At 43.5% G+C, this 22,869-nt stretch overlaps 1 protein-coding gene across 1 annotated transcript; it reads right to left on the reverse strand.

Moving 5' to 3' along the window:
• Positions 1-6,561: 6,561 nt before the first annotated feature.
• On the reverse strand, positions 6,562-22,127 carry ANGPTL5 (angiopoietin like 5). Its single transcript, XM_048495382.1, has 8 exons — positions 22,029-22,127; positions 18,883-19,018; positions 17,407-17,510; positions 16,805-16,898; positions 15,388-15,488; positions 10,945-11,065; positions 8,950-9,135; positions 6,562-6,915 (listed from the first exon to the last, which is right to left on the reverse strand). The coding sequence occupies exons 1-8, from the start codon at positions 22,125-22,127 to the stop codon at positions 6,605-6,607; spliced, it is 1,152 nt and encodes a 383-aa protein (XP_048351339.1). The 3' UTR covers positions 6,562-6,604.
• Positions 22,128-22,869: the final 742 nt, after the last annotated feature.

Genomic DNA, 22,869 nt, shown 5'->3' on the forward strand with positions numbered 1-22,869 from the left:
CTGCTTCCCAAGGTGTTGTAGGAAGAGGAAGGCAAGGAGTTGTAAGCTGCTTTGAGACTCCTTGCAGTAGAGAAAAGCGGTGCAAATCCAACTATTCTTCTGGGTGTGAAGTTGAATTTTAGGGCAAAATCCTTGGCTGGAGTCAGATAACAGAGATTTAAGAAAGGATATCCATGTGTCAGAATGAAGAAAGCAGTACATAGGGCTCCAAGTGTCATGGAGAAAACTCCTCAGACTCTTTCATAGAAGCTAAATGGGATGTTATTTACCAGGTGATGTTGTTTACCTCCATGGAATAAAAAGCTTTACCTACCCATTTCTACGTATTAATCCTCTATTAAAGGAGCAGGACAAATTTCCTCAGGATTGTTGACAACCCTTAGGGAAATAATTTTGGCAGCAGGACAACCAGCACATGAACTGGTGTTTTCCTCAGTGGAAAACAGTGAGGAGGAAGGATTGTATTTTTAGAATTTGGTACTGGGGAAAGTTGACTCAGGCTCATTCCGCACATGCAGAATAATGCACTTTCAAACTGCTTTCAGTGCTCTTTGAAGCTGTGCGGAATAGCAAAATCCACTTGCAATCAGTTGTGAAAGTGGTTTGAAAACGCATTATTTTGCGTGTGCAGAAGGGGCCTCAGTCAAGGAGCCATGGCCTTCAGTTTGCAGGATATGAGCAAGGCTGTTAATGATATGACATTTGACAGGTCACTATTTGATAGGCTCACTGTAAGTTTGACGTGACTTGATGGCAATTAACACCCTCAATGGAAAAGCAACTTTTAAAAAACTATTCAGATTTGAAAGTACATTTGACAGAAAGATCGCACTGCTTGACCCCTGTCTTCATCTCCCACTTGTGCCTCTGTGTTGCAGGTTTTTGAATTATTTCAAAGATGAGCTTGAACTGTTTGAATAAACACAGTAGTGGGACAAAAGGAAAATGTGCAGTATGGGAACATACAACACATCTTGCAAACCAGTTTCTGCTCTCTAAAAATTACATCTGTCTCTGGACTTTGACATTTTTTCCCAGATCCTGCTAATTTCTGGATTACCCTTTTCCTGCTGTTGGAACTGATTTTTTTACTTCTTTCTCTTACTTGCAGAATCCTTGAATAACTTCCCCTCGCTATATTGGGCTCAACAGTTTACCTTCCATGGGATGCTGGTGATCCTCAGCATTTGCAGAGTCTTCCAAAGAATTTCAAGTCTCTCATTGGCCAAACACTGATAGAAAGTATGTTGATGTTTGTATCATTTTAAAAAATAATACTTTTGCTTGAGGATGCCAACTGCCAGTAACACAGTGAAGATCCAAAGACCCCAACTGCCATTTTGGCTCCTGGCACTGAACATCCACTGGGGGACTTTTTAAAGATGGCATTAACCCAATGTAAACAAAAATATGGCTACTTTTGGAGAAATTTTATTGGGTATGCCCTCAATCATAACAGTATGATATCCCACCAAAATATGTTATTAACACAAAGTTTGCCCATACATACCTGCTATTGGCTGCACAACTTCATGTTCATGTGTCAAGCAGTAAAAGAAATCTAAATAAGGTCCTGTGGGTTTTAATATAAGCTTCTGAGGTAGAGAATAGGTGATGTAATCCCCCTGTGGAATGTGTGAAAAAGTTAAGAAGCAGGGACTGAGGGAGAAAAAAAGTTGGATGAACTATCTTAGTCTACCGATTTTTCATCAACACTGCAGAAATAGAAATATGGTTGCATCGTGTTTATTTATTGGACAGATAGGAACTCCAGGATAAGTACAGGCCTGATTTTACTTTTACCTGTGTTTGGAAATCCATTAACTAAATGTGAGTAGCAACCTTCAATTTAAAAAAATGGGGGGAGGGGTATAACAAAGTTTGGTTACACCCCTATTACTAAAATATATTTTCTTATATTATTTTTTTCTCCCTACATTTCACATGTCACCTGCATTAACTGTTACAAAAAAATTGTATTCATTGATTTATAGACGTGTGTAATTTGGTATTGTGACCACTAAAGAAGGACCTATGGACTGAACACGTATGGCCTTTGTTCCCCAAGCAATCTATCCTCAGGTGCCTTGCACTTGGCCAGAACAGAATATGAGACCAATAGACAAATGAGTAACAGTTCAAAAATGGTTTAATAATATCGAAAGTGTAGGACTCTGACTCCTCCCATGAAGTCTAACTAACAAAGAATACTTGCGATGCTGGAAACAATTAGAGATTGTTTGAAGAGCTTGCAGACCCCAACTCTTCCTTGCTTGCTTCCAAGAAAGTCTGCACTGCTTTTGCCGCTTCTGAGATCTCCCGGTATCCTCTATTTGGACTTACATCCCGGCCCGGGGGTAGCCGTGACCCCCTCCCCGGCCTTGTGCCCGGATCCGCGGGCGGTGGACGACTCCCCGGAGGCTCCGCCGGCGGCGAACAACGCGTCCGTCAGCTGCCAGAGGTGAGTGAAGAGCGGTGATTCCAACAACCCGACGCACGGGGGGGAAGAGGTGGAGTTAGCTTAACTTCGGGGTCCCGGCGGGGACCCCACCTCGGGCGCAGGACAGGACTGCTTTCTGGCAATTCTGTTGAAACTTACTCTGAGTACTATGGACCTTTAGCACCTTATACATAACATCGTAGACATCTGGGATATTGCTGTCTCCAGCCTTCCAGAGACACCTGAAACTAAAACAAACTGAAAAAGGGACTGCCAACTAATAAGAAATGCTGTAGTGCTCCATTTCACTGGTGTATCAATTGGCCTGATCCATTCTACCACCTTGTCAGACCTTGGGTCCGAAAATAATAGAAACTATAAGTCTTTATAAAGTCTTTATTTCGAGTCAAAAGGTAAACATCAGCAAAGGCAAATCTGAAGATCCAGCACAAAACTACTTGCCTATATTCCCAAAGCGCCCTGCCCCCCTGTAGCCAAACGGCTCACTTGATTCCCATTACAAAGCACTGCCAAGCTGGGAACATTTCACACATCACATGTGATAAGATTGACTCTTCCGGCCTGCTGGCAAAGTAGAGTGTGAGAGCCGGATACCTGCAGAGATTAAAGTAACACAGTTCCCTTAGCAAATGCCCACCAACCGTCAGGCACAGGCCTGACACACCTCAGCATTCTTTGTTTTGAGACATGTGTAGCCAAGGTCTGTTGCAATTATTCTGTCTTCCAAAGGAATTTGCGGGATGTTGGAATCTCAAACAGCCATTTCTGTACCTCACCAAATTATAACAGTTGACTGTTGAAATGTTATCAACCCTGTGGGTCGGATTCAGTGAGTATTTCCTCAGTGAAAGATTTCTTTTGTTGGAGTTAGGATTGCCAACTTCCACGTGGTTCTCCTGGTATTGCTACAGAGGTTATTCCCCCGGAGAAAATGGCTGCTCTGAAGGATAGACGCTGTGTCATTGCACCCTGTTGAGGTCCCCAAACCCTCCATCCCCTAATCTCCAAGTATTTCACAACCCAGAGTTGGCTACCCTAGTCCATCTGACTGGATCTCACACACAATCAGTATGCATAAAGAAGAAGAAGAAGAGTTTGGATTTAAATCCCCCCTTTCTCTCCTGCAGGAGACTCAAAGGGGTTTACAATCTCCTTGCCCTTCCCCCCCTCACAACAAACACCCTGTGAGGTGTGTAGGGCTGAGAGAGCTCCGAGAAGCTGTGACTAGCCCAAGGTCACCCAGCTGGCATGTGTGGGAGTGCACAGGCTAATCTGAATTCCCCAGATAAGCCTCCACAGCTCAGGCGGCAGAGCTGGGAATCAAACCCGGTTCCTCCAGACTAGATACATGTGCTCTTAACCTCCTACGCCACTGCTGCTCATATGTTTTGGGTACCTGCCTTTCTAAAGCCGGATCTCTTGGGTGACCAATGAGATCTTTTCCCCAGGGATAGTTGTGCCTCTTCTGGTTGTGCAACTCTGCCTTTGAGGAACCATATTTTTGCAACATACAAATGCCTCATATAGCATTGCACTATACTGCTCTAGTACAAGTCCATAAGCAATTAATACTCTTCAATTGCATTTTACAGGGAAAAGCCGACATGCTGCTTAATATATAACACAAATAGACACTGACATTTTGTCATCTAAGTACATCAGCAGAGACAGTGCAGGCCAGACTGAAGTCTGTCCAGGAAGAAAGGGAAATTCCTTTTGTGAAAATGCTTTTTCTCCCCAAATGTTTAACACATTGAGCTTCTGCTGCCACGTCAGATATAGCCGAGCTGTATGCTTACCCTGCATGCTGTAATAAATGATTCTCCAGCTGCTTGGTGACACTAAGGAATTGTGTGTTCAAGACTCTTTGCATCTGACATTTTCATTAAAATATACCTTGGCACCGACAACACACAAAGCTGTCTGGAGATGCAAAATGTTAACGACTTTGATATATTGTTGAAGGCTTTCATGGCCAGAATCAACTGGGTGTTGTGGGTTTTCCAACCTGAGTGAATGTGGTCTGGTGGTCTTAGCCTCCTAATGTTTTGCCCACAACTGTGGCTGGCATCTTCAGAGGCATGCCGCGGTAAGATGCATTTCTCTCCACGGCCCAGAGCATTAGGTTACTTCATTAGCTCTTTCCTGAGCTGGAAAAAGGAGTATTTGGAATGGAAGATGCCATTCCATCCACCTCCCATGACCATCACTTCTTGGGAAAGCAGAGGGTTTGGCTGGTATTGCTGTACCAATCTTAGATGAGGCTAAGCTTTCTCTCGTGCATCAAGTTAACAACCTGGGATTGCATTTATATTCTGACAGCTGTTTTTCCAACACAAAACATTGTCATATCATGGCAAATAATCCCTTCAGTACTGCTTCTGATCTGAAGAATAGGAGGTGAGAGGCAGAAGTCCTTCCTCCTCCTGGGCTGTCTTGGCCTTTACCATACTTGGGTCCTGGGCACAGTGGTCTCAACTGTGAAATAATTGCTGCAACATGGTGGGTGTCCCTGGACTCTGCCTAGGATGCAGTATCTTCTAGTTTGAAGCTAAGCAAGGTAATATAGAGCAGCAGTTCTCAGCCTTTTCGGTACAGTGACCCGCAAGTCCAAATTTACTGGGTATGGTGACCCATCCAGAGCAGGCTCAAGGTTTTCTGATACCCTAAGACCGACCTTGGCACACATCCAATTCAGCATTCCATTTTCTACTAACCAGATGTTTTTGTGGGCCAATAAGGATCACACAAAGGGCTCAGCTAGCACCTCTAAGAACCCAAGCAAGTGGCATTCCAACATACCCAGCTATTGCATAAGGAGATTACATTGCAGTCTTTGACCACCCTCTTCTTCTCCATTGCTTCCTCTAATTCTCCCTAAAATTCTAAAAAATTCACTCTAGTAACCATCAGGACACATTTTACTAGATCAACATGGAAATGCAGTGAATAAAAAATATCAACTAATGTATGACATGGAAGATACTGTTAGATTCGAATCCAGTAGCACCTTAGACCAACAAGATTTTGAGAGTTAAAGTTTTGATGCTTGAAAGCTAAGGTGACCGGACCTTTGCAACGTGGGAAGATGTCGCGGCCGCAGGGGTAGCACTGCACCTTTGCACAGTGACAGAGGCCCGAGGAAACTGGGGGGCGCCCGCCAAAGGCAGTGCGGCTCCCCACTGACGGCGGCGTCATCACTCCCACACTGCCGCACTGCCTAAACGGGAGAATTAAAAAACCCTGTGGGATGCGGGACAAATTGCTCAAAAGCGTGACTGTTCCGCCAAAAGTGGGACGTCTGGTCACCTTATTGAAAGCCAATACCTTGAAAATTTTGTCTCTGAGATATTACTAGACTCCAGTTTAACTATTCTGCTGAAGACCAACATGGCTACCCTCTAAAAATATCTTCATGGAAAGTCAGGGTGTTAGAACTTTGTTTCCAAAATACAAAAAAGAGCAACGTAAGGGGGTGGCCATTAGAGGGCAGCTGCTTTTAGTGCCTTGGGAACCCAGTGTTGGATCATGACCCACAGGTTGTGATACAATGACAGGCAGCCCAATCCACAAGTCTGAGGCAGCCTGACATGGCACCGCTGCTGCATTGCCTCCAGAGGGCTTTCAAGTGCCACAGGTGGCGTAACTCCAAGCCCCGGGCTGTGGGGTTCTCATCTCCAAAGCCTTGGTGGAAGCTGACTAAAATCAGCTCCACCCCCACATGGCAATGTTCTTTATATAGGCAGAGGGGGCAAAGACACTGGCGTGGCCCTCTGACGCTCCCAAATGCTGTTCCCCACCCACACCCCTGGATTGGGCCATTAGAGTATTAAAGAAGCTAGGATTCTAGGCATTGTGTTGATGGCTTTCTGAACTCTGAAGTGACAGTGCTAGCGCAATATGCCCCGATGACAACCAGTAGAGTTAGGAAAATACCACTAACTAAGCTACACCAGGTGTAATTTCATACCAGAAGTATAATTATATTCTACCAAAAAGTACAATTTTTAGTTAATGTGGTGCGCAAAACTCTTTTGAACCTCACTAGACATGGATTGCTAATGAAAATTCTGCATGCTTTTGTCTAAGCTCCAAAAAAAGCCTAATGTCACCAAATGATGCCTTTCAATTTACCCCATTCGGTTATCTGAAATATGTTCTTCTGATTTTCATCGAAGTAGATTTGATTTTGACTGGCTTGCCAGCCATGGTCCAGGTGTTCCACCGAATCCCTGTCTTCAGCATCCTCCCTGTGAACCGATGAAGACCGTTGAGATTTGCAAGGCCGCACTGGCTGAACCACCAGCCGGTTTTCTCGCTGAAGTTACTGCAGCTCTTTATAGGTTGTTCCTCAAGAGAGCATGCAGGGTTGCAACCATCATTGTCCATATCATATGTACTAAAAGGGAATGAGTTCTGGTTGTCTTCTTTTTTGAGTCCCCGAAATGCATCCCCTGAGTTACAGGAAGAAAAAAAATAGTAATAGTAATTAATTTGAACACAGTTCAAGGTATTGTATTCCAAAATACAATAATACACAGATTTATTTGTTAATAACTGTTTATCCCATATCTTCTCTAAGGAATTCAGGGTGGCGCACATGGTTTTCACCTCCATTTATTCTCACAAGAAATTGGTGAGGTAGCTTAGACTGAAAGAAAATGACTAGCCCCAGGACTCCCAGTTAGCTTTATGACAAGCAGGGATTTGAACCTGGTTTTTTTTTCCAGGCATAGATCCCAACTTCTTATATTACGCAGTGCTTTTCAAAGTTCTGGTGCTTCCTACCCCAGTGGCAGGCGACAACTAGGAGTAAAGGTGGGGGGACAAACACCCTGGAGAAGCATCCAGGCAGGAGGTAGCCCCCCAACCCCTCCCCACCCCACCCCTCAGGCCACCTCCGCAGCCCACAGCAGCCCACATGGATCTCAGCAGGCTGCTTTTTTCACTTTAAAAGGGTAGGTGAGGGGTGTTGGCGGGGCGGAGCATGCTCCTGAATATGCCATGGTATTTCGACAGTGAAAAAACAGCCTTTAAAATGATTTTTTAAATGCTACAATCTAGCCTCTCATCACCATACACAGAATTGCTCTCCCACCCCTGGTGCTTCTTAAAGTGCTGAAATGGCTGTTATACCAAGGACGTAGGTAGGGGGGGTTCTTGGGTTCACCCCTGAACCCCGCCCCCCATAAAAAATCTATGCCTACGTCACTGTGTCATACCCTCCTGCTGTGGCCAATTTGGCACTTGAAAAGACATGGGGTTGGGCACCAAGACCACCTCAGCCCATCTTCCTGCAGGTTGATCAAAACTGGGCCCTGACAACATTTTTAAACCACCCGTTATACCCAGCATCCCCAACGTGGTGTCAATAGGTGCCCTGGAGCCAGCCATCTTCCCTGGAGACTGTCAGATATTTTTTATAAAGCCGACCCTGAGTTGATCAAAGTCAGTATTTTGTATGTTCTCCAGCATCTTAGTTGGAAGTCCTTCACTTCACCTACTACTTGATATTTTTATTTGAATATGCTGGGGATTGAACTAGGGAGCTCCAACATGCCAAGATGATCTCCTATATGTCCTACCCCAGGCCAGGCATTCCAGAATGTTCATACTTGCTTTGCCTTGGAGTCTGTTAGTAAACATGGAGCATAAAGTCTATCAGAAAACATAAAGCAGACCATAAGTTTGGTGATTATTCTGGACAGAGGTGGTGGGACAATTTTTGAAATAAAATCTGGGTTTACCACTTTCTTGGCAGTAGTTGAAAGCGCCATCAAGTTGCAGCTGACTCTGAAACGTTTTTAAGGCAAGAGATGAAGAGAGATGGTTTGCTATTGGCTGCCCTTTCATGGTAACCCTGGACTTCTTTGGTGGCCTCCCATCCAAGTACTTAGCTAACCCTGCTTAGCTTCTGAGGTCTGACAGCAAAGGTTGGGCTAGCCTGGTCAGGGCACCATTCAGGTCAGGGCTCCGTTTCTTTAGTAATCTCCTTTTAGAACAGATGATACATTCAATTATTCATTTATACGGTCCAAGGCCAGAGAATAAAAGTATCGGAGAACATATGACAGGAATAATACAAAATAATGCTAAAAATAATACAAAACTTTACAAGAGCATTTGCGGTCTTAAAAATATAAATATCCTGATAAAATTATAAATCACGAACCCAAATTTTCCAAATTTTACTCGCCATCCAACCAAATTTGGCTGCACTATAGGTGATCCCTCGTTCCAATCTGTTAGCATAATTATAAGGAGACTTTTTCTATCTCTTTCTGGAAACCGAGAACATATAGGAGCAATGAGGCCTTCTCTAATATGACTATAAATCTTACAGTCAAATAAAACACGCTTCAGTGGCTCTATGGTTTCTTTTCCACACAAACATAAACATTCTGCTGATGCTCCATTCAGAACTTGTCACCTAATTTTTCCATCTGCAATGTTAAAGCAAAACAGCTCCGAGCACCCAAAAGTCTTACCAGCATTTCCAGAATAACGTCCTAAATGTATCTTAAAAGAACACGCTTCATCCTCTAACCAAAAACTGTCATATGATGCATATGCGTACGTGTCATCTTCGGACTCCAAGCCCACGTAAAGCATGAAGCTGGCTGTTTTCTGGTTGACTATGTGGAAAACCTTCCGGAGCCCAAGCCAAAATTCCCCTATAAATGACATGAAAATAAACTTTGAAAGAATAGAAGCAAAGACTTATATATAGCCCAGAGAAGATGCTCCCCCAATTCTTTGGCATCCTTTCATCTCTAAATACCCCAACTTACATCAGAAACCTATTAGTCCCTCAACAGTGGGAACAGCAGTGGGAGCAGCAGTGGCGTAGGAGGTTAAGAGCTCGTGTATCTAATCTGGAGGAACTGGGTTTGATTCCCAGCTCTGCCGCCTGAGCTGTGGAGGCTTATCTGGGGAATTCAGATTAGCCTGTACACTCCCACACATGCCAGCTGGGTGACCTTGGGCTAGTCACAGCTTCTCGGAGCTCTCTCAGCCCCACCTACCTCACAGGGTGTTTGTTGTGAGGGGGGAAGGGCAAGGAAATTGTAAGCCCCTTTGAGTCTCCTGCGGGAGAGAAAGGGGGGATATAAATCCAAACTCCTCCTCCTCCTCCTCCTCCTCCTCCTCCTCCTCTTCTTCTTCTTCTTCTTCTTCTTCTTCTTCATTATTGTAAAACACTCATGCGCATATATCTGAACACTACCCCTTGGGCAGTCTTATATGAGAAATATCATAACCTGTCATATTGGGAGTTGATTCTATACCCCATATGACTTTGGAATGCCCTTTCTGTAATTCTTATTGCAATTTATGGAGAGGAGGAGGAGGAAGGAGGAGGGGGGTTGGATTTATATCCCCCCTTTCTCTCCTGTACAGAGATTCAAAGGGGCTTACAAACTCCTTTCTCTTCCCCCTCACAACAAACACCCTGTGAGGAGGTGGGGCTGAGAGAGCTCAGAAGAACTGTGATTAGCCCAAGGTCACCCAGCTGGTGTGTGTTGGAGTGCGCAGGCTAATCTGAATTCCCCAGAAAAGCCTCCACAGCTCAAGGCAGAGCGGGGAATCAAACCCGATTCCTTCAGATTAGAGCACACCTGCTCTTAACCACTACGTCACTGATGCTCCCAAGACTTTAGAGAGGGCAGCAGAATTGTGCTCCATTTTTTTGGTGTTTTTCAGGTTCAGGTTTAATAGTTCTGGAAATTTTTGAGAATCTTGAAAAACAAGTTAATCCCATACTGCCTTTTTTCAGGAATTCAATTTTTTTCCTGATCTATTAAATCTTAACCTGAAAAATTCTAGCCGCCTCTGAATTCCACATCAGCTCAGAGGCAGCAGATGGTGCAGAGCTGAACTTGGATTTTGGAGGCAGCAGTGATTCAGATCAGCATAACAGACCTCTGTGTCCCCTGCAGACTTCAAGACCCAACCAGCAGGTAAGTGATAGGGGAGGAAAGGGAGTGGAGAGGGGTTTTTTAATGGCAAAGGGGCTGAAACTCTCTTAAATTGTTACCATTTTTTCAGGATGCCCCTCCAATATTGAACAGCTTTGCCAAATGCACACCCTAGAGGGCAGTAGTGTTAGAAAGACAGACATGTCAGGACTTCCTGTATCCTTCCTTTGATCTGCTCTGCCACTGTTTGACACCCAGATTGCTATTCTCAAAAAAATGTCTTTCCTTCCAACTGACCCATCTCTCTCCCCTTCTTTGTCTAACCTCCCTAAAACAAGATGTTGTCTCTTTTATCTCTCTCCCATCCTAGCGTAAACTGATAGGTAGAATGCAATCATTACCATTTTCTACCCAGCATTGAGTTCTGCTGTAACAAAAAACCTCGGTTTCTATCTCAAAACAGTAAAACCTCTTGTGAACTTAATTCCTAAAGGATCATCACAGTCTAAAGAAGCATCACCAGCTCTTATGCTATAGTGTCTACAAGCACACATGCAAAGTTTATACCTGAAAGGTCCCCAAATCCATCCAAATAGTCAGACCATGTCTTCTGAAATTCAACTATCCCCTCGGTTCTTTTCTGAATCACTGTCCATCCTCCTCCTCTGAAATCCATCTCACACAAAACCTAAAATGAATCAAGGTGTGGAAAAGTCCTTTGATAATGTCATTTTTTCCCCTTTCAAAACAAATAAAACAATGGACACAGTAAGGAACTTCACACTTTGCAATGTGAGGCAGTAATTTTTCTCGATTTTTCTTCACATCTATTAAAGAAAAATTCCTATAAGTGTTTGTCTAAGCAATGCATTACTACCACTGAGAATTTCCCTGATTCACCATCAGATCTGCTTAGAAAAGGACTATGGTGGAGCCAGGGGTGAACCTCACAGGGGGACACATGGAGTCAAATATCCCTGGGCTGTGGCCATTTAGTCCCATGGGGGGCAGAAAATCGCCCCCACACCCCTCCTCCTTCCCTCCAGGTCCATACACTGACTTCAAGACAAGTGACTTTGGGATGACCTGGTGCAAAAAAAGTTGTTTGGTCGTGGTGGGGAGAGTGGCTGCCCATGGGGGGGGGGGGGGGCAGAAAACTCAGATTTTGCACCAGGCTACATTTTGTCTTGATACGCCTCTGGGTAGAGCTTTGGTGGTGAACCTGGAATTCTCAACATCCCAGGTAATTCAACAAATCATCTCACAGTGAACTCTTCTACATGACAATGGCTAATGAGACAGTTGTGTGGGCACCTGACCAGCGAAGAGCCACTCAACGCCTTCGTTCCCCAAGCTGCTGTTGGTTTATTTGGTCGAAGAACAAAACTCTATTAGGCTACTACACTGAATACACAATTCCCATTCATTCCCGGTCCTAAGCACCGGGACTTTTAGGGCCAACTTCAGAGCCAACTTTGGATGTTTATTAACAGATATGAAATTGCCATAGATTGACTGTGACTTGATGATTAAAAAAACAACAGCTCTGACACCAGATTATACTGAGATGTGTGTGCATAATAACAATCTCAAGAAACACGAAAGTTAGTTATGGATATGAATTTGGTCAGCATGTAACTCAGCTGCACTATGAATTGGCACCCCTGACATTATTTTCAAAGTTAATTCCTCAATTGCCTTGGTTATTTATACATTAGGTAACCATGTTTTTCTACTGGTTCTTGATCTCCAGCCAATGTTATAAGCAAACATTTTGATTTATTTGGTCATTAACTTCTGTAGACATTGGCACCAACATTCAAACATTAGAATGTGTTTTTAAGAGGAATTTTTGTGATTAAATTATCGGTTATTGCAACAGTACCCTTTAGTGTGAGCTGTAATAGTTCTTGATGGATAGCATTTTACCCATTAAAAATCCAATTTTCACAATGGATTTTTTTAAATAATGAAAATTATTTTTGTACAAGTGACACTGATATATTGAGTTCTATTCATTTTGAGAGTCCCTTTGTCAGAGGCCTTGTTAAAGTATAGTTACATAAAAATGGACACTGAAATTTAGATTTTTCAAAAGTTTGCAGAAATTACCCAACAACTCTTTGGCAACCGCTTTGTATTTAGTCATAGTCCTTATTCCAAAGATCTGAGCTGAACCATTATAAACACAGTTTTTAATTTCCTTTATTACTTACCCAAGCCTGGCCTGACAAACACAAATGATACTGGGACTGAAACTATCGAGGACTGTTTGTTTGGCTGGTCAGATCATATTCCTAAGTCAATAGCTGTAAAACATTTGTATAATGATGTAGGAAAAAATCTTGGCAGCAAAATCAAGTTGTAGCTAAGAAGCACAGAGATAAGATTGCACTTAAAAACCCAGACAGGGGCCCCTTCCGCACACGCAAAATAATGCGTTTTCAAACCATTTTCACAACTGTTTGCAAGTGGATTTTGCTATTCCGCACAGCTTCAAAGAGCACTGAAAGCAGTTTGAAAGTGCATTATTTTGCGTGTGCAGAATGAGCCTTTAGTTTTTAAAAAGCAAATTGCATGTGATGTTAACAGGTTTGTGTATTACAAGACCATGGGTTGCTCCTGAATTAATATAAAGCCAGTGGGAGCAATTTATAGTGCAGTCCATAAGAGGGAGGGAAGGCAAAGGGCTGTGCAGCTGGCATGACCCTAGTGCTGACATTATTGCCAGTCAATGTGGCATAGGAGGGTATTTACATCAGAGCCAGGCTGCTGCATAGCTCCACGTCACCCAGGTACCATTGCAGGTGTTGCACCATAGGAACCAGCACTGGCATCAATGGGGGCATTACCAGGAGTGGAACTGACTTTAATCAGTTTCCTCAAGTCTTCCATCCAGGAATGCCTTCTTTAGCTGCCACTTATGCCAGCAAAAAGGCCAGTGTAGCCCATTGGGTTGGATAGGCCCGCTCCATATGGGCCAATAAGCACGAGTTTAGAACAGTTAAAAAAGTGTTTTGGGGGAGAACTTCGCACAGATACCGCCCCTCAAATGAGTCTGCTCCATGATATTTCCCCCAAACAGGGTTTTTTTTAGAATCGCACTATTCGTGAGTCTAAAAAAGTCCCGGGTTGCAGCCACTCACGAGCAAACGACCGGGCAGGTGCAAATGGTCATACCATGAGACATCAGCATGGCTGTGGGGGTTCATTTGTGCATGCCTGCGTAACTACACAACGGTAGGAAGCAAAAAAAAAATTAAGACACGTTTCCATGCAAAGTCATGACAGAAACCTGCATTGTTTCTGTGGGCTCCAATCACAGCCTGCTCAAATGCATGTTCAGAAATATTGCTGGAGAATACCTGGCTGGCTGGCATTTCTCAACATTTTGGTCCTTTCCGCATGGGCCAAAAACGATGGCCTGGGGGCGGTAAAAACGCCGCCCCCAGGCTGCCGTTCGCACAGGCGGCGCTGCTGCATTGCAGCAGCGCCGACCTGACTGCCCGCCCCCTCCCCCAGGGCGGCGTCAGGCCGCCCTAAACAAAAACCCTTTAAAGGGTTGTTGTTGGGGGAAAGCGTGTTCCCGGCGGCGCGGTGTGAACCGCACCGCCGGGAACACTGTCTTTGCCCCGTCTTCACCTTGCCCCGTCGTCGCCTGCTGGCCATCGAAGCCCCACCCACGCTGTCCTCCGACCCCTGGAGGTCGGAGGGCAGCGTGGGCGGGGCTTCACGGCCAGCAGGCTCAATTTTAATGGAACCGACAAGGTAAGTGGACGGAAAAGAAAGCGACTCCGTGCGGAACGCCTGCTGCTCTGTCGCCTCTGCTGAGGCCGCCCGCATGCGTGCATGCGAACGGTCTTCACCTCCACGCTGGTGGAATTCTTGCCGGCGTGGAGGCGACAGGGAGGCCGTGCGGAAACGGCCCTTGTGATTATCACAAAATGGTCTTCCAGCTATCAGTGGAAATGGATTCAGATCCAGGCTAGGAAACACTGGGAGACTTGGTTGGGACCTGGTCTGCCAGCACTCTGTTGGCATGTTCCCATCACTTCCATTTAACAATGGAAGTGACATAAATGTTGTGGTTCAACCCAAGCATAGTGCCAGCAGGAAACAAAAGGATTGCTGGGAGGCTTCCTGCTATGAGTTATATGTTATGTTGTTTACGTTGTACGCCGCTCAGAGCTCCTTGGGGGTGGGCGGTATAAAAGTTTAATTAATTAATTAATTAACAACGAAGAAGAAGAAGAAGAAGAAGAAGAAGAAGAAGAAGAAGAAGAAGAAGAAGAAGAAGAAGAAGAAGAAGAAGAAGAAGAAGAAGAAGAAGAAGGCCAACAACCAGCTAAAGATCTGGCAGCTGTGAAATCTACAATAATAATAATAATAATAATAATAATAATAATAATAATAATAATAATAATATAAGATCCCTTTTGTTCAATTTAGTTATTCCTCGGAATCACATCTGAAGAGTACACAGTCCATTCTTTCTACAATGGCCAGGGATATTTATAGTGAACTCCCAAGCAGAGTTACACCGCTCTAATCCCACTTACTTAAACTGATTTAGATAGATGTACATTTAGGATTCCCTTGTTAGCAGGAAAAAGCTAACATCCTGAGCAAATTAGCACATGCATCATTACTTCTTTCATTCCTGAGATTGGTGGTAGTCTCTGGGGAGCAATTATATCAATTTACTCATTCACTTCTATCATTACAATTTATTTACATAATCATGAAAACTGCAGTTCGCTGTAGCTACTTTTCACCGAGATAACATACCACATTGGCTTCTGAAGTGGTTACTCATCCTTGACCATGTGGATACACTATAGTACATCCCTGGGGAGATTGGTTAGGGGGGAGTCACATGACCTCCTTATTAATGGTGTTTAAGAAGTTATCAGAAAGACTGGTTTTAACTTTGCTGTGGAGTGGAGAGAGGAAGCAATCAAAGAACCATATTTTTGCAAGCAAGCAGTAACTACAAAAAATGTTCATTACCTCAAAGGGATAGCTGGAGCCTTCTGGGTGGATGATGTACAGCCCACTCGGCGTTTTTGTAACAGTGCCTATGGTGTCTTTAATATCACTGCAATCCAAACCTAGAAGGTGCATTACCAAAGTTCAGATCCAACTTTGTAAAAGTAACCAAGAGTTAAGCCTAAGAAATGGAAACACTGACTTGGCAGTTCCCCAATTGGCTGGAAACTCCTTCCCTTTCCAGCATCAACTGCAGAGTTTAAAAACTAAGTTTGCAATCATAACCTGGCTTAACCCGAGCATGTCAGAGCTTGGGAGCTAAGTGAGGTCAGCCACAGTTAGTACTTGGATGGGAGACCACCAAGAAAGACCAGAGTTGCTACACAGAGTTAGGCAAACTACATCTGCTCCTCTGTCACCTGGAATGCCCAGGACCAGAGTCTCCAAGAGTTGGTTGCAACTTGACAGCACATTCTTCTTGCATGGTGAACATGTATAGACAACACTGTTGGGAGGAAAACCAGCTGAAAGGGGGGAAGTTCTGGGGAAAGAGTGAAGTGCCTTCCTCAGCCCTTCCCTTCTTTGCCGTGTGACAAGTAGTTTGGCTGCTCCATAGCATTAGTGGGTATCTGTTGCATAAAGGTCTTCTCTTGTGAAACCTACTGTTAATCAAAAGATCATCCACTTTTCACCAATTCCTGGCAAAAAAAATTGGACTAATAGCTTTTAAAATCTTTGTAAAAACCTTTTGCATGTTACCATAGGGAAATGTTCAGGCTCAGTTATATGACCTGAAAGAGCTCAGAACCACCTAGCCCCATGGTGGCGAACCTTTGGCACTCCAGATGTTATGGACTACAATTCCCATCAGCCCCTGCCAGCAAGGCCAACTGGCCATGCTGGCAGGGGCTGATGGGAATTGTAGTCCATAACATCTGGAGTGCCAAAGGTTCGCCACCACTGACCTAGCCCAATTGACTTGCAAATGTATAGGCTACATCCTGATTGGCAGCCAAACCTAAAAGGCAAATGAACATGATTGCTCTGATTATGACAGCTTTTTTGTTTCTTAATTCATGGCTAGGGGAAAGCAATAACCACACCACAGAGATCATATATAAATAATCGGCTACCAGTGACTCCTGCTGGACTGCTTATTTGGATAGGTCATTGCTGCTTGACTTCACTTTCCCCTCTGTAAAACTTGAATTCAGAACTTATCTCACAAGATAATAGTGAAGATAACGAAGATAAGAGACTGAAAACATTTCTGTACACTTCAGTGCTGTAGAAATCATTAATCATAAGGCTGATTTTATTCATAAGTTTAAAGTTTGAAGTTATGAGGCACTATTAGGATGAAGGAAATTAGCGAGTCATAAGTATTAGAATCATTATTGATCTAAAAAGAGAACCGTTAGGTAAGAGAACCATTTACCATGAGACTGAATCGCTCGATGAGGAAATACATCCACTGGTCTTCTAGATATTTCACCATTGAACTGCATAACCCGACTCATAAGTTCATTAACCTGTGTGTTTAAAAGAAAAAGAATGCTTAAATATCCATACAGTTCCAGTAAAGAAATGCATTTTCACATGTTTAGAATTTGCTCATAGTTAAAAGCGTATGGATGAAACATGTCCACAGTTTAGAAACCTTTTTTAAAAAAAAGAAGTTAACTATAAAATATCTGTCAAATAGTGATCAAACTTCCATGTGCTGAATAAATATGCTGGACTGGAACCAAGTATTGCATAAGGTACTATGAGCTTCTGATCTGGATCTTCAATTATCTCATTTTTTTTCTTGATTTCTATTCACAATGGTGCCTTCTTCTGCACATTGTGATGAGAGAATAGCAGCTAGTTCTCCATTACAATCAAACAGCCCTATACTTACAGCTGAGGAATAGCAAGCATAAGCTTCTTTTATGAAAGGTATTCATTAAATTTGCAATTCAGGTTTCGAATGAAAAAAAATTATTCCCTAATTTTCACTACCAGAAAGCAGCTTATTCTGCAAGTAATAGTAGGCACCTGATTGGAAAGATAATCCAGAGAAGACTGGTGGTCCTCCATCATGTTTCTTATCATTTTCTTGGTACTTCTTGCATATTCAATGAGAGAACTCTGCAAATTCCCTATGAACAAGCAGATTATTTGTTTCAAAGTTATTTAAGCAGTACAATGACATACAGTGTAATATAGCATGTGTTAGATTTGTGTGGACACGTCAAGCTCTATAAATCAGGACAAGTCTATAGGCTTTTGAACACAACTCTTTGATGAGGATAAAGTGGCACATTAGGAAGGACTCGTGACTAAATTTGTTGCCATTTAAAGATTCTCACAGCTGGGCTGAGGCTGCTCAGAGATAAATGGATCTCCATGCAAGGGGGAGAGCATCTGAAGGTATCTCATTCTTATGAATTCAAGACAAAACATTGAAACTTGGCTTCAGTGGGATTGTTTGATCTACCTTAGAGAGTCACAATGCTAATGATTATATCTAATAGGCTAAGTAAATGCTTAGCATTTGTATCAGTGAAAAATTTCCAAGGTCTGGTTCACACATACATGTCTATCACTTGAGCAGAAGGTTACCGATCTCCAAATGGGGCCTGGAGTTCCCCCAAGATTACAGCTGATCTCTGGGCTACAGAGATTGGCTTCCCTGGGGGGAAATGGCAGTTTTAGTGGATAGATTCTATGACATCACATCACTGTTGAGCTGCCTCCCTTCCACCAACTCCACCAACTCCAGCCATTACTGCCAAATCTTGAGGAATTTCTCAAGCCACAGTTGGCAACCCTACCTGGGCTGAAATCCTAAGAACCCTTTCCTAGAAGTAAAGCACATTGAATAACATGGGACTTGCTTAGGATCGCTCCCTTGATCATTCATCCATTGACATCTCTTAGATGAATGTGTGAACCGTCTCTGTTGAAAGTCCTTTCCGGTTATTAATCCATGGAACTGATTTATACATTCAAACTTATCTTGTGAAGCTGCAGTAAACAGGTAATCAATTGGCCTAATTTCAAAATGAATACACACAAAAACCAGATCAGTGTAATGCAGTGTAATTCCGGCTAGATCAGCCATTCTCAACCAGGGTTCCGTGGTACCCTGGGGTACCGTGAGCATGTCCCAGGGGTACCGTGGCAACACTACCGCCCCCCCCCTCATTTTTGTGGTGTCTCCCACCTGCACCAGCAAGGACATGGAGCTGGCCCATGGGGCAGGGCCTGCCACAAGGTCAGCAGCCACCACCACCCCCAGTGCTTCCCTTCACCCTGGGAGGGGAAGGTGGGATGTGTGGCAAGCAGGGGCAATAGGAGGGGAAGGTGGAGGGTGGCGGCAGGGGTACCATGAGATCTGAAGAGTGAGGTCAAGGGTACTCTGACCTTGAAAAGGTTGGGAAACACTGGGCTAGATTGTACAGCTTAGTTTGTAGGAAAGAGTTGCTAACATAAACAGGAAAGAGTTGCTAACATAAAAATGGTACGTACTGCAGATATAATGTTTTTCTTCCTTCATTACTTTAGCTTGAAAGTCACAGGGCATATAGCAGTTTTTCTTCTCTTGTGAAGTATCTGTAGATTGATTTTTTGCTCCTGAACTGTTTGTGCTTGATATGGAAGTATTCTAAAATACAAAACACCAAACCGCGACAAAAATTAAAGAAATCTGTAGAAAATCTATACAAGAAAACCATTGAAACAATTGTGTTAAAAATGACCAGCAAGCCGTAAAAACAAGTGAGGCGTGTAAAAATAGCACCAAAAATGCCGAACAGCCTTTAATGATATCCATAAACAGTCCTTGGGCTAAGAGCAGGTGATAAACAACAACTTTAAAAGATGCAGTTAAACACTGAGCAACTGAATAGCAACTGTATATGGACAGCGGACAAGCCTCAAATAAGGGGACATTGCAAAGGCAAGGTGCCACCACTGCAAAAGCTCTGAAAAATCCACCTTACCTCTGCAGGTGAGGCATGGGGAGTAGGGCTTAAGGATACCAGGTTGCCTGCTGTGGTAAGCAACAAATTGTCCCCATTGACTCTCCTGTATTCTTGCCCACTCTCACAGCAGGAGAAAATGGGGAGAATAATGTCACTGACATGATGACATCGCTTCCAATCACTGCATCCACAATGCTCTAGGAATTTCTGTTTTTTTTTTTTGCCACAATGATTGGGGGGGATTCCTAGATGGGCCAGGGCAGGTCCATTACTCCTGGGTGATCACCCAAATCACCCAGAAGTGGCACCATCACCTCAGCGACACTCCCTCTCCATGTTCTGATCCATTAAAACTCTCAGATCACAGAGCCTGGAAAAAGGACCTTAACTGGTGAGCTGGACAGTTGAATGTGTACCTGGTGGCCAGTCAAGGTTTGCTGTTACATAATTAAATGAATGAGCCTGAGGGATTCTCAAACTCCTTCCCCCTTCCGCTTGCTACATGTTGCTTTAGCTTATTGCTTTTCTCTTGTTTGAGAAAAGATAGCCAAAGTCCAGAAAATAAATGACTGAAGAACAACATTATGTGGATGCTCTTCTTCAGGGGCGTATCTGCCTGGGGACATGGGGTAACCCTTGCCCCTGGGCACAACTAATCTGGTCATGTGCGGGGCGAAAAATCAGCCCCCCACATGACCAGATGCCTTCCCCCGTCTGACTTGGGCCTCTCTCAGCCACACCCACATCATGATGATGTAGCCAGGGCCAAGGGAAGCCCAAGTCAGATGAGGCAGTCAGATGTCTGAATTGGGCCTCCCTGGGCCTGGCCACGTCATCCTCTTCGACAACATGGGTGGGGGCGAGGGAGGCCCAAGTCAGACGAGGCTTCCTGTAGGTAGGTAGCCCACCCAGGCTCCCTGCAGGTAGGCTTCTGCCCTCCCAAGGCCCTGGGGAGAGCAGGAGCCGGCAGCAGGGCGGGCTCTGTGGTACAGGGCTACAGGGGGGTACCCATAGGAGGTTTTGTCCTCAGGCGCCATTTCCCCCCCATATGCCTCTGCTCCTCCTGTGAACTTCTTGTGGCTTATTAAAGTGGGGGTATGTGTAAAATTGGCATTGGAAGTGGCGTAGTGGTGGGAAGAGCTGACACCCTTCCTCCTGGACTCCGAGCGCTGTTGGACCTCTTCATTCCATCAGGAGCAAAGGATGGGAGCAGGGAGCAACATCATTGTTGTACTGTGAACAACAGGTCCCATCAGCTTCATTTTAACTTAAGCAGGTTTTTTTATCTAGCTCTCTGACTCTCTTTCTGGCTTGGCCTTCTTTTAGTCAGCCACTCAATCAGCTGCCTCAGCAAACCACTTACATACAAACAGCCTACAGGACCAAAACTAAAGGATATGCAAAGCAGAAACTCACCCCCTATGGGTTTCTTGTATACATTGCAACAAATATGTCACTTCTTGTTTATACCCGGAAATGATGTCAGACAGCTCTAAAAATTCACACATCTCTTACAGAAAAAAATTACTTATATGAGTTAATTTCTAGAGCATCATGACATCGTTTCGGTGTACTACCAGAAGTGATGTCACAGTGATCATCATGAATGTTGGTCCCAGCTGGTTGCCTACTGGTTGCAAGCATTGAGCTAGCAACTCTAGGTAGAGGGGGACCAATGCCTGAGTTGTGGACCAGTGCTTTTAGAAATCAAGCACTTTTTAAAATGTAGTTAACTAAGAAAGATTTGAAAACTAGAAATCTTGAATGGCCTTTCTCCCCGAAGCAAGGAAATAATTACCCTTTCCAAACATTTCCTTCACATTCCTTTCTTTTCCACCCAAGGAAACATTCTGTTTTTACAATTAATAGCTTTGATAAGACTATATTCTTTGAACTTTTTTCAACTCCAAACGTGCAAAGTGTAAAGTGAAAACATTTAAAATATTAAACTTCAAAAACATTTTTTGTTTTAGTATTTCTACAGATGTTCATCTCCATATTTGTTATTTCTGGCATTGGCAACGTCCTCACACAATAGTGTATATTTCCAGACATACTCCCATACTCCTGACAGAATAAAAGTTACTGAAGGCAAAAAGCTATAAGCAAACACATACTTTGATCCTACGCTGAGTGGTTAATGGATTGATGTGACAAGAGAGGCTTTAAAAATATCCTGAACTATAAACAGCAAAGCACCTGAATTTTGTGCCAGATATTTCAGTGTTCTTGTCTTCAAAAGAATTGCTAAGCAAATGTAAAAACATTAATCTCCTTTAGAGAAATCAATATGTAAAAAATCCCTACCCTATTAAAAACAAGAATGTAATTTTACATATGCACTAGCATACAAGTATCTAGAAGCTGATTCAAAGACTGCACAGCCCCTAAGTTAAGAGATAGATTTCCATCTCCCTCTTTTATTAATCACTTGGTTTTAAAAACCCTTATCTTTGTTGATGTAAATGGCAACACTCCCAGTAGTTTCAGTGGAGTCATCATTCTTCCTCTGCAATTATAAAAGTGAGTCGCTTTAGGACAGATTCGGCAGGGTATTTTTAAGAGGAATGCAACTGCTGTTACAGTCAATATCCCTCCCAAACCAAACCAAAGTTCGAAAACGTGATTCCCTGACTTCAGCTTCTCTATTCTTCCATAATCTGTTCAAGACATACGCATCGCAAACCTTACCATTCCAGAACATGGGCTGGCATTACCAAGCACAACGTCGACCCAAATCAAAAATATGACACTGACAAAGATCATTGAGGATACCCGTGGCTGGATCATCTCTGAGTTGAAGAAATGAAACAGCTTTCAAAGAGTTTCTTAAATTGTCTCAGAAAGGACTGTCCGCTAGCAGATGAAGTTCTGAGTTAAGAATTCAGGAATGTGTACAGCACAAACATCAGTTAGCAAGCCAAACCTTTTAGGAACAGACTTCAAGGGGGAAAAAATGCACAAAATTATTTTTATGTAACACACACAGGGTTTAATCCTATGAGCCTTTATAAAACTTGCAGTGATTTGACCCTAACAATGATGATTGTTAAGGTCGAATGGCTAATGTTTATTTAACAATTGAAAATAGCAGCTGTAGTTTTTGCATTTGTACCAACGTTCTGCAGAAAGAAAGCTAGGTGTCCTTTTATTTTGACCTGCTGAATATACCTATGCCTCCTCTAGCCCCCCAAACAGAAATCCTTTAAAAGGAAGTGGTATCCCACCCCCCATGGCTTGCCAGCAAACTCAGCCACGATTCTCTCATCTCTCTCTTTCTTAAGTTCATGGCACTGGTTTAAGACAGAAATGCATAAAGTGCTTATGTAACCTGGTGCTAGGCATGTTGACTCAAATGTGCCACTGAACTAAATAAGATTTACCCGTGCATTAAAAACTAAAGCAGAAGTCCAGTGGCATGCTAGAAGATGTTGCTGAGTTGCAACCAATTCACAGTTACCCTTCTAGGGGGCACTCTAGGCGTGAGATGAGCAGAAGTGGTTTCATGGCATATTAATGACTAACAAAATTT

Source organism: Sphaerodactylus townsendi, linkage group LG04 (genome assembly GCF_021028975.2).
Source record: "Sphaerodactylus townsendi isolate TG3544 linkage group LG04, MPM_Stown_v2.3, whole genome shotgun sequence".
In the NCBI taxonomy this organism is placed as follows: Eukaryota; Metazoa; Chordata; class Lepidosauria; order Squamata; family Sphaerodactylidae; genus Sphaerodactylus; species Sphaerodactylus townsendi.

Bases quoted from the DNA above. Each gene is read 5' to 3' on its own strand.
- ANGPTL5 (XM_048495382.1), bottom strand. From the start codon at position 22,127: ATGATCCAGCCACGGGTATCCTCAATGATCTTTGTCAGTGTCATATTT. The intron at 17,511-18,882 runs GTACGTACCATT...GCTTGTTCATAG, and splicing joins AGAAAAACATTATATCTGCA to GGAATTTGCAGAGTTCTCTC. The intron at 6,916-8,949 runs GTAAGACTTTTG...CCTGTAACTCAG, and splicing joins ACGTTATTCTGGAAATGCTG to GGGATGCATTTCGGGGACTC.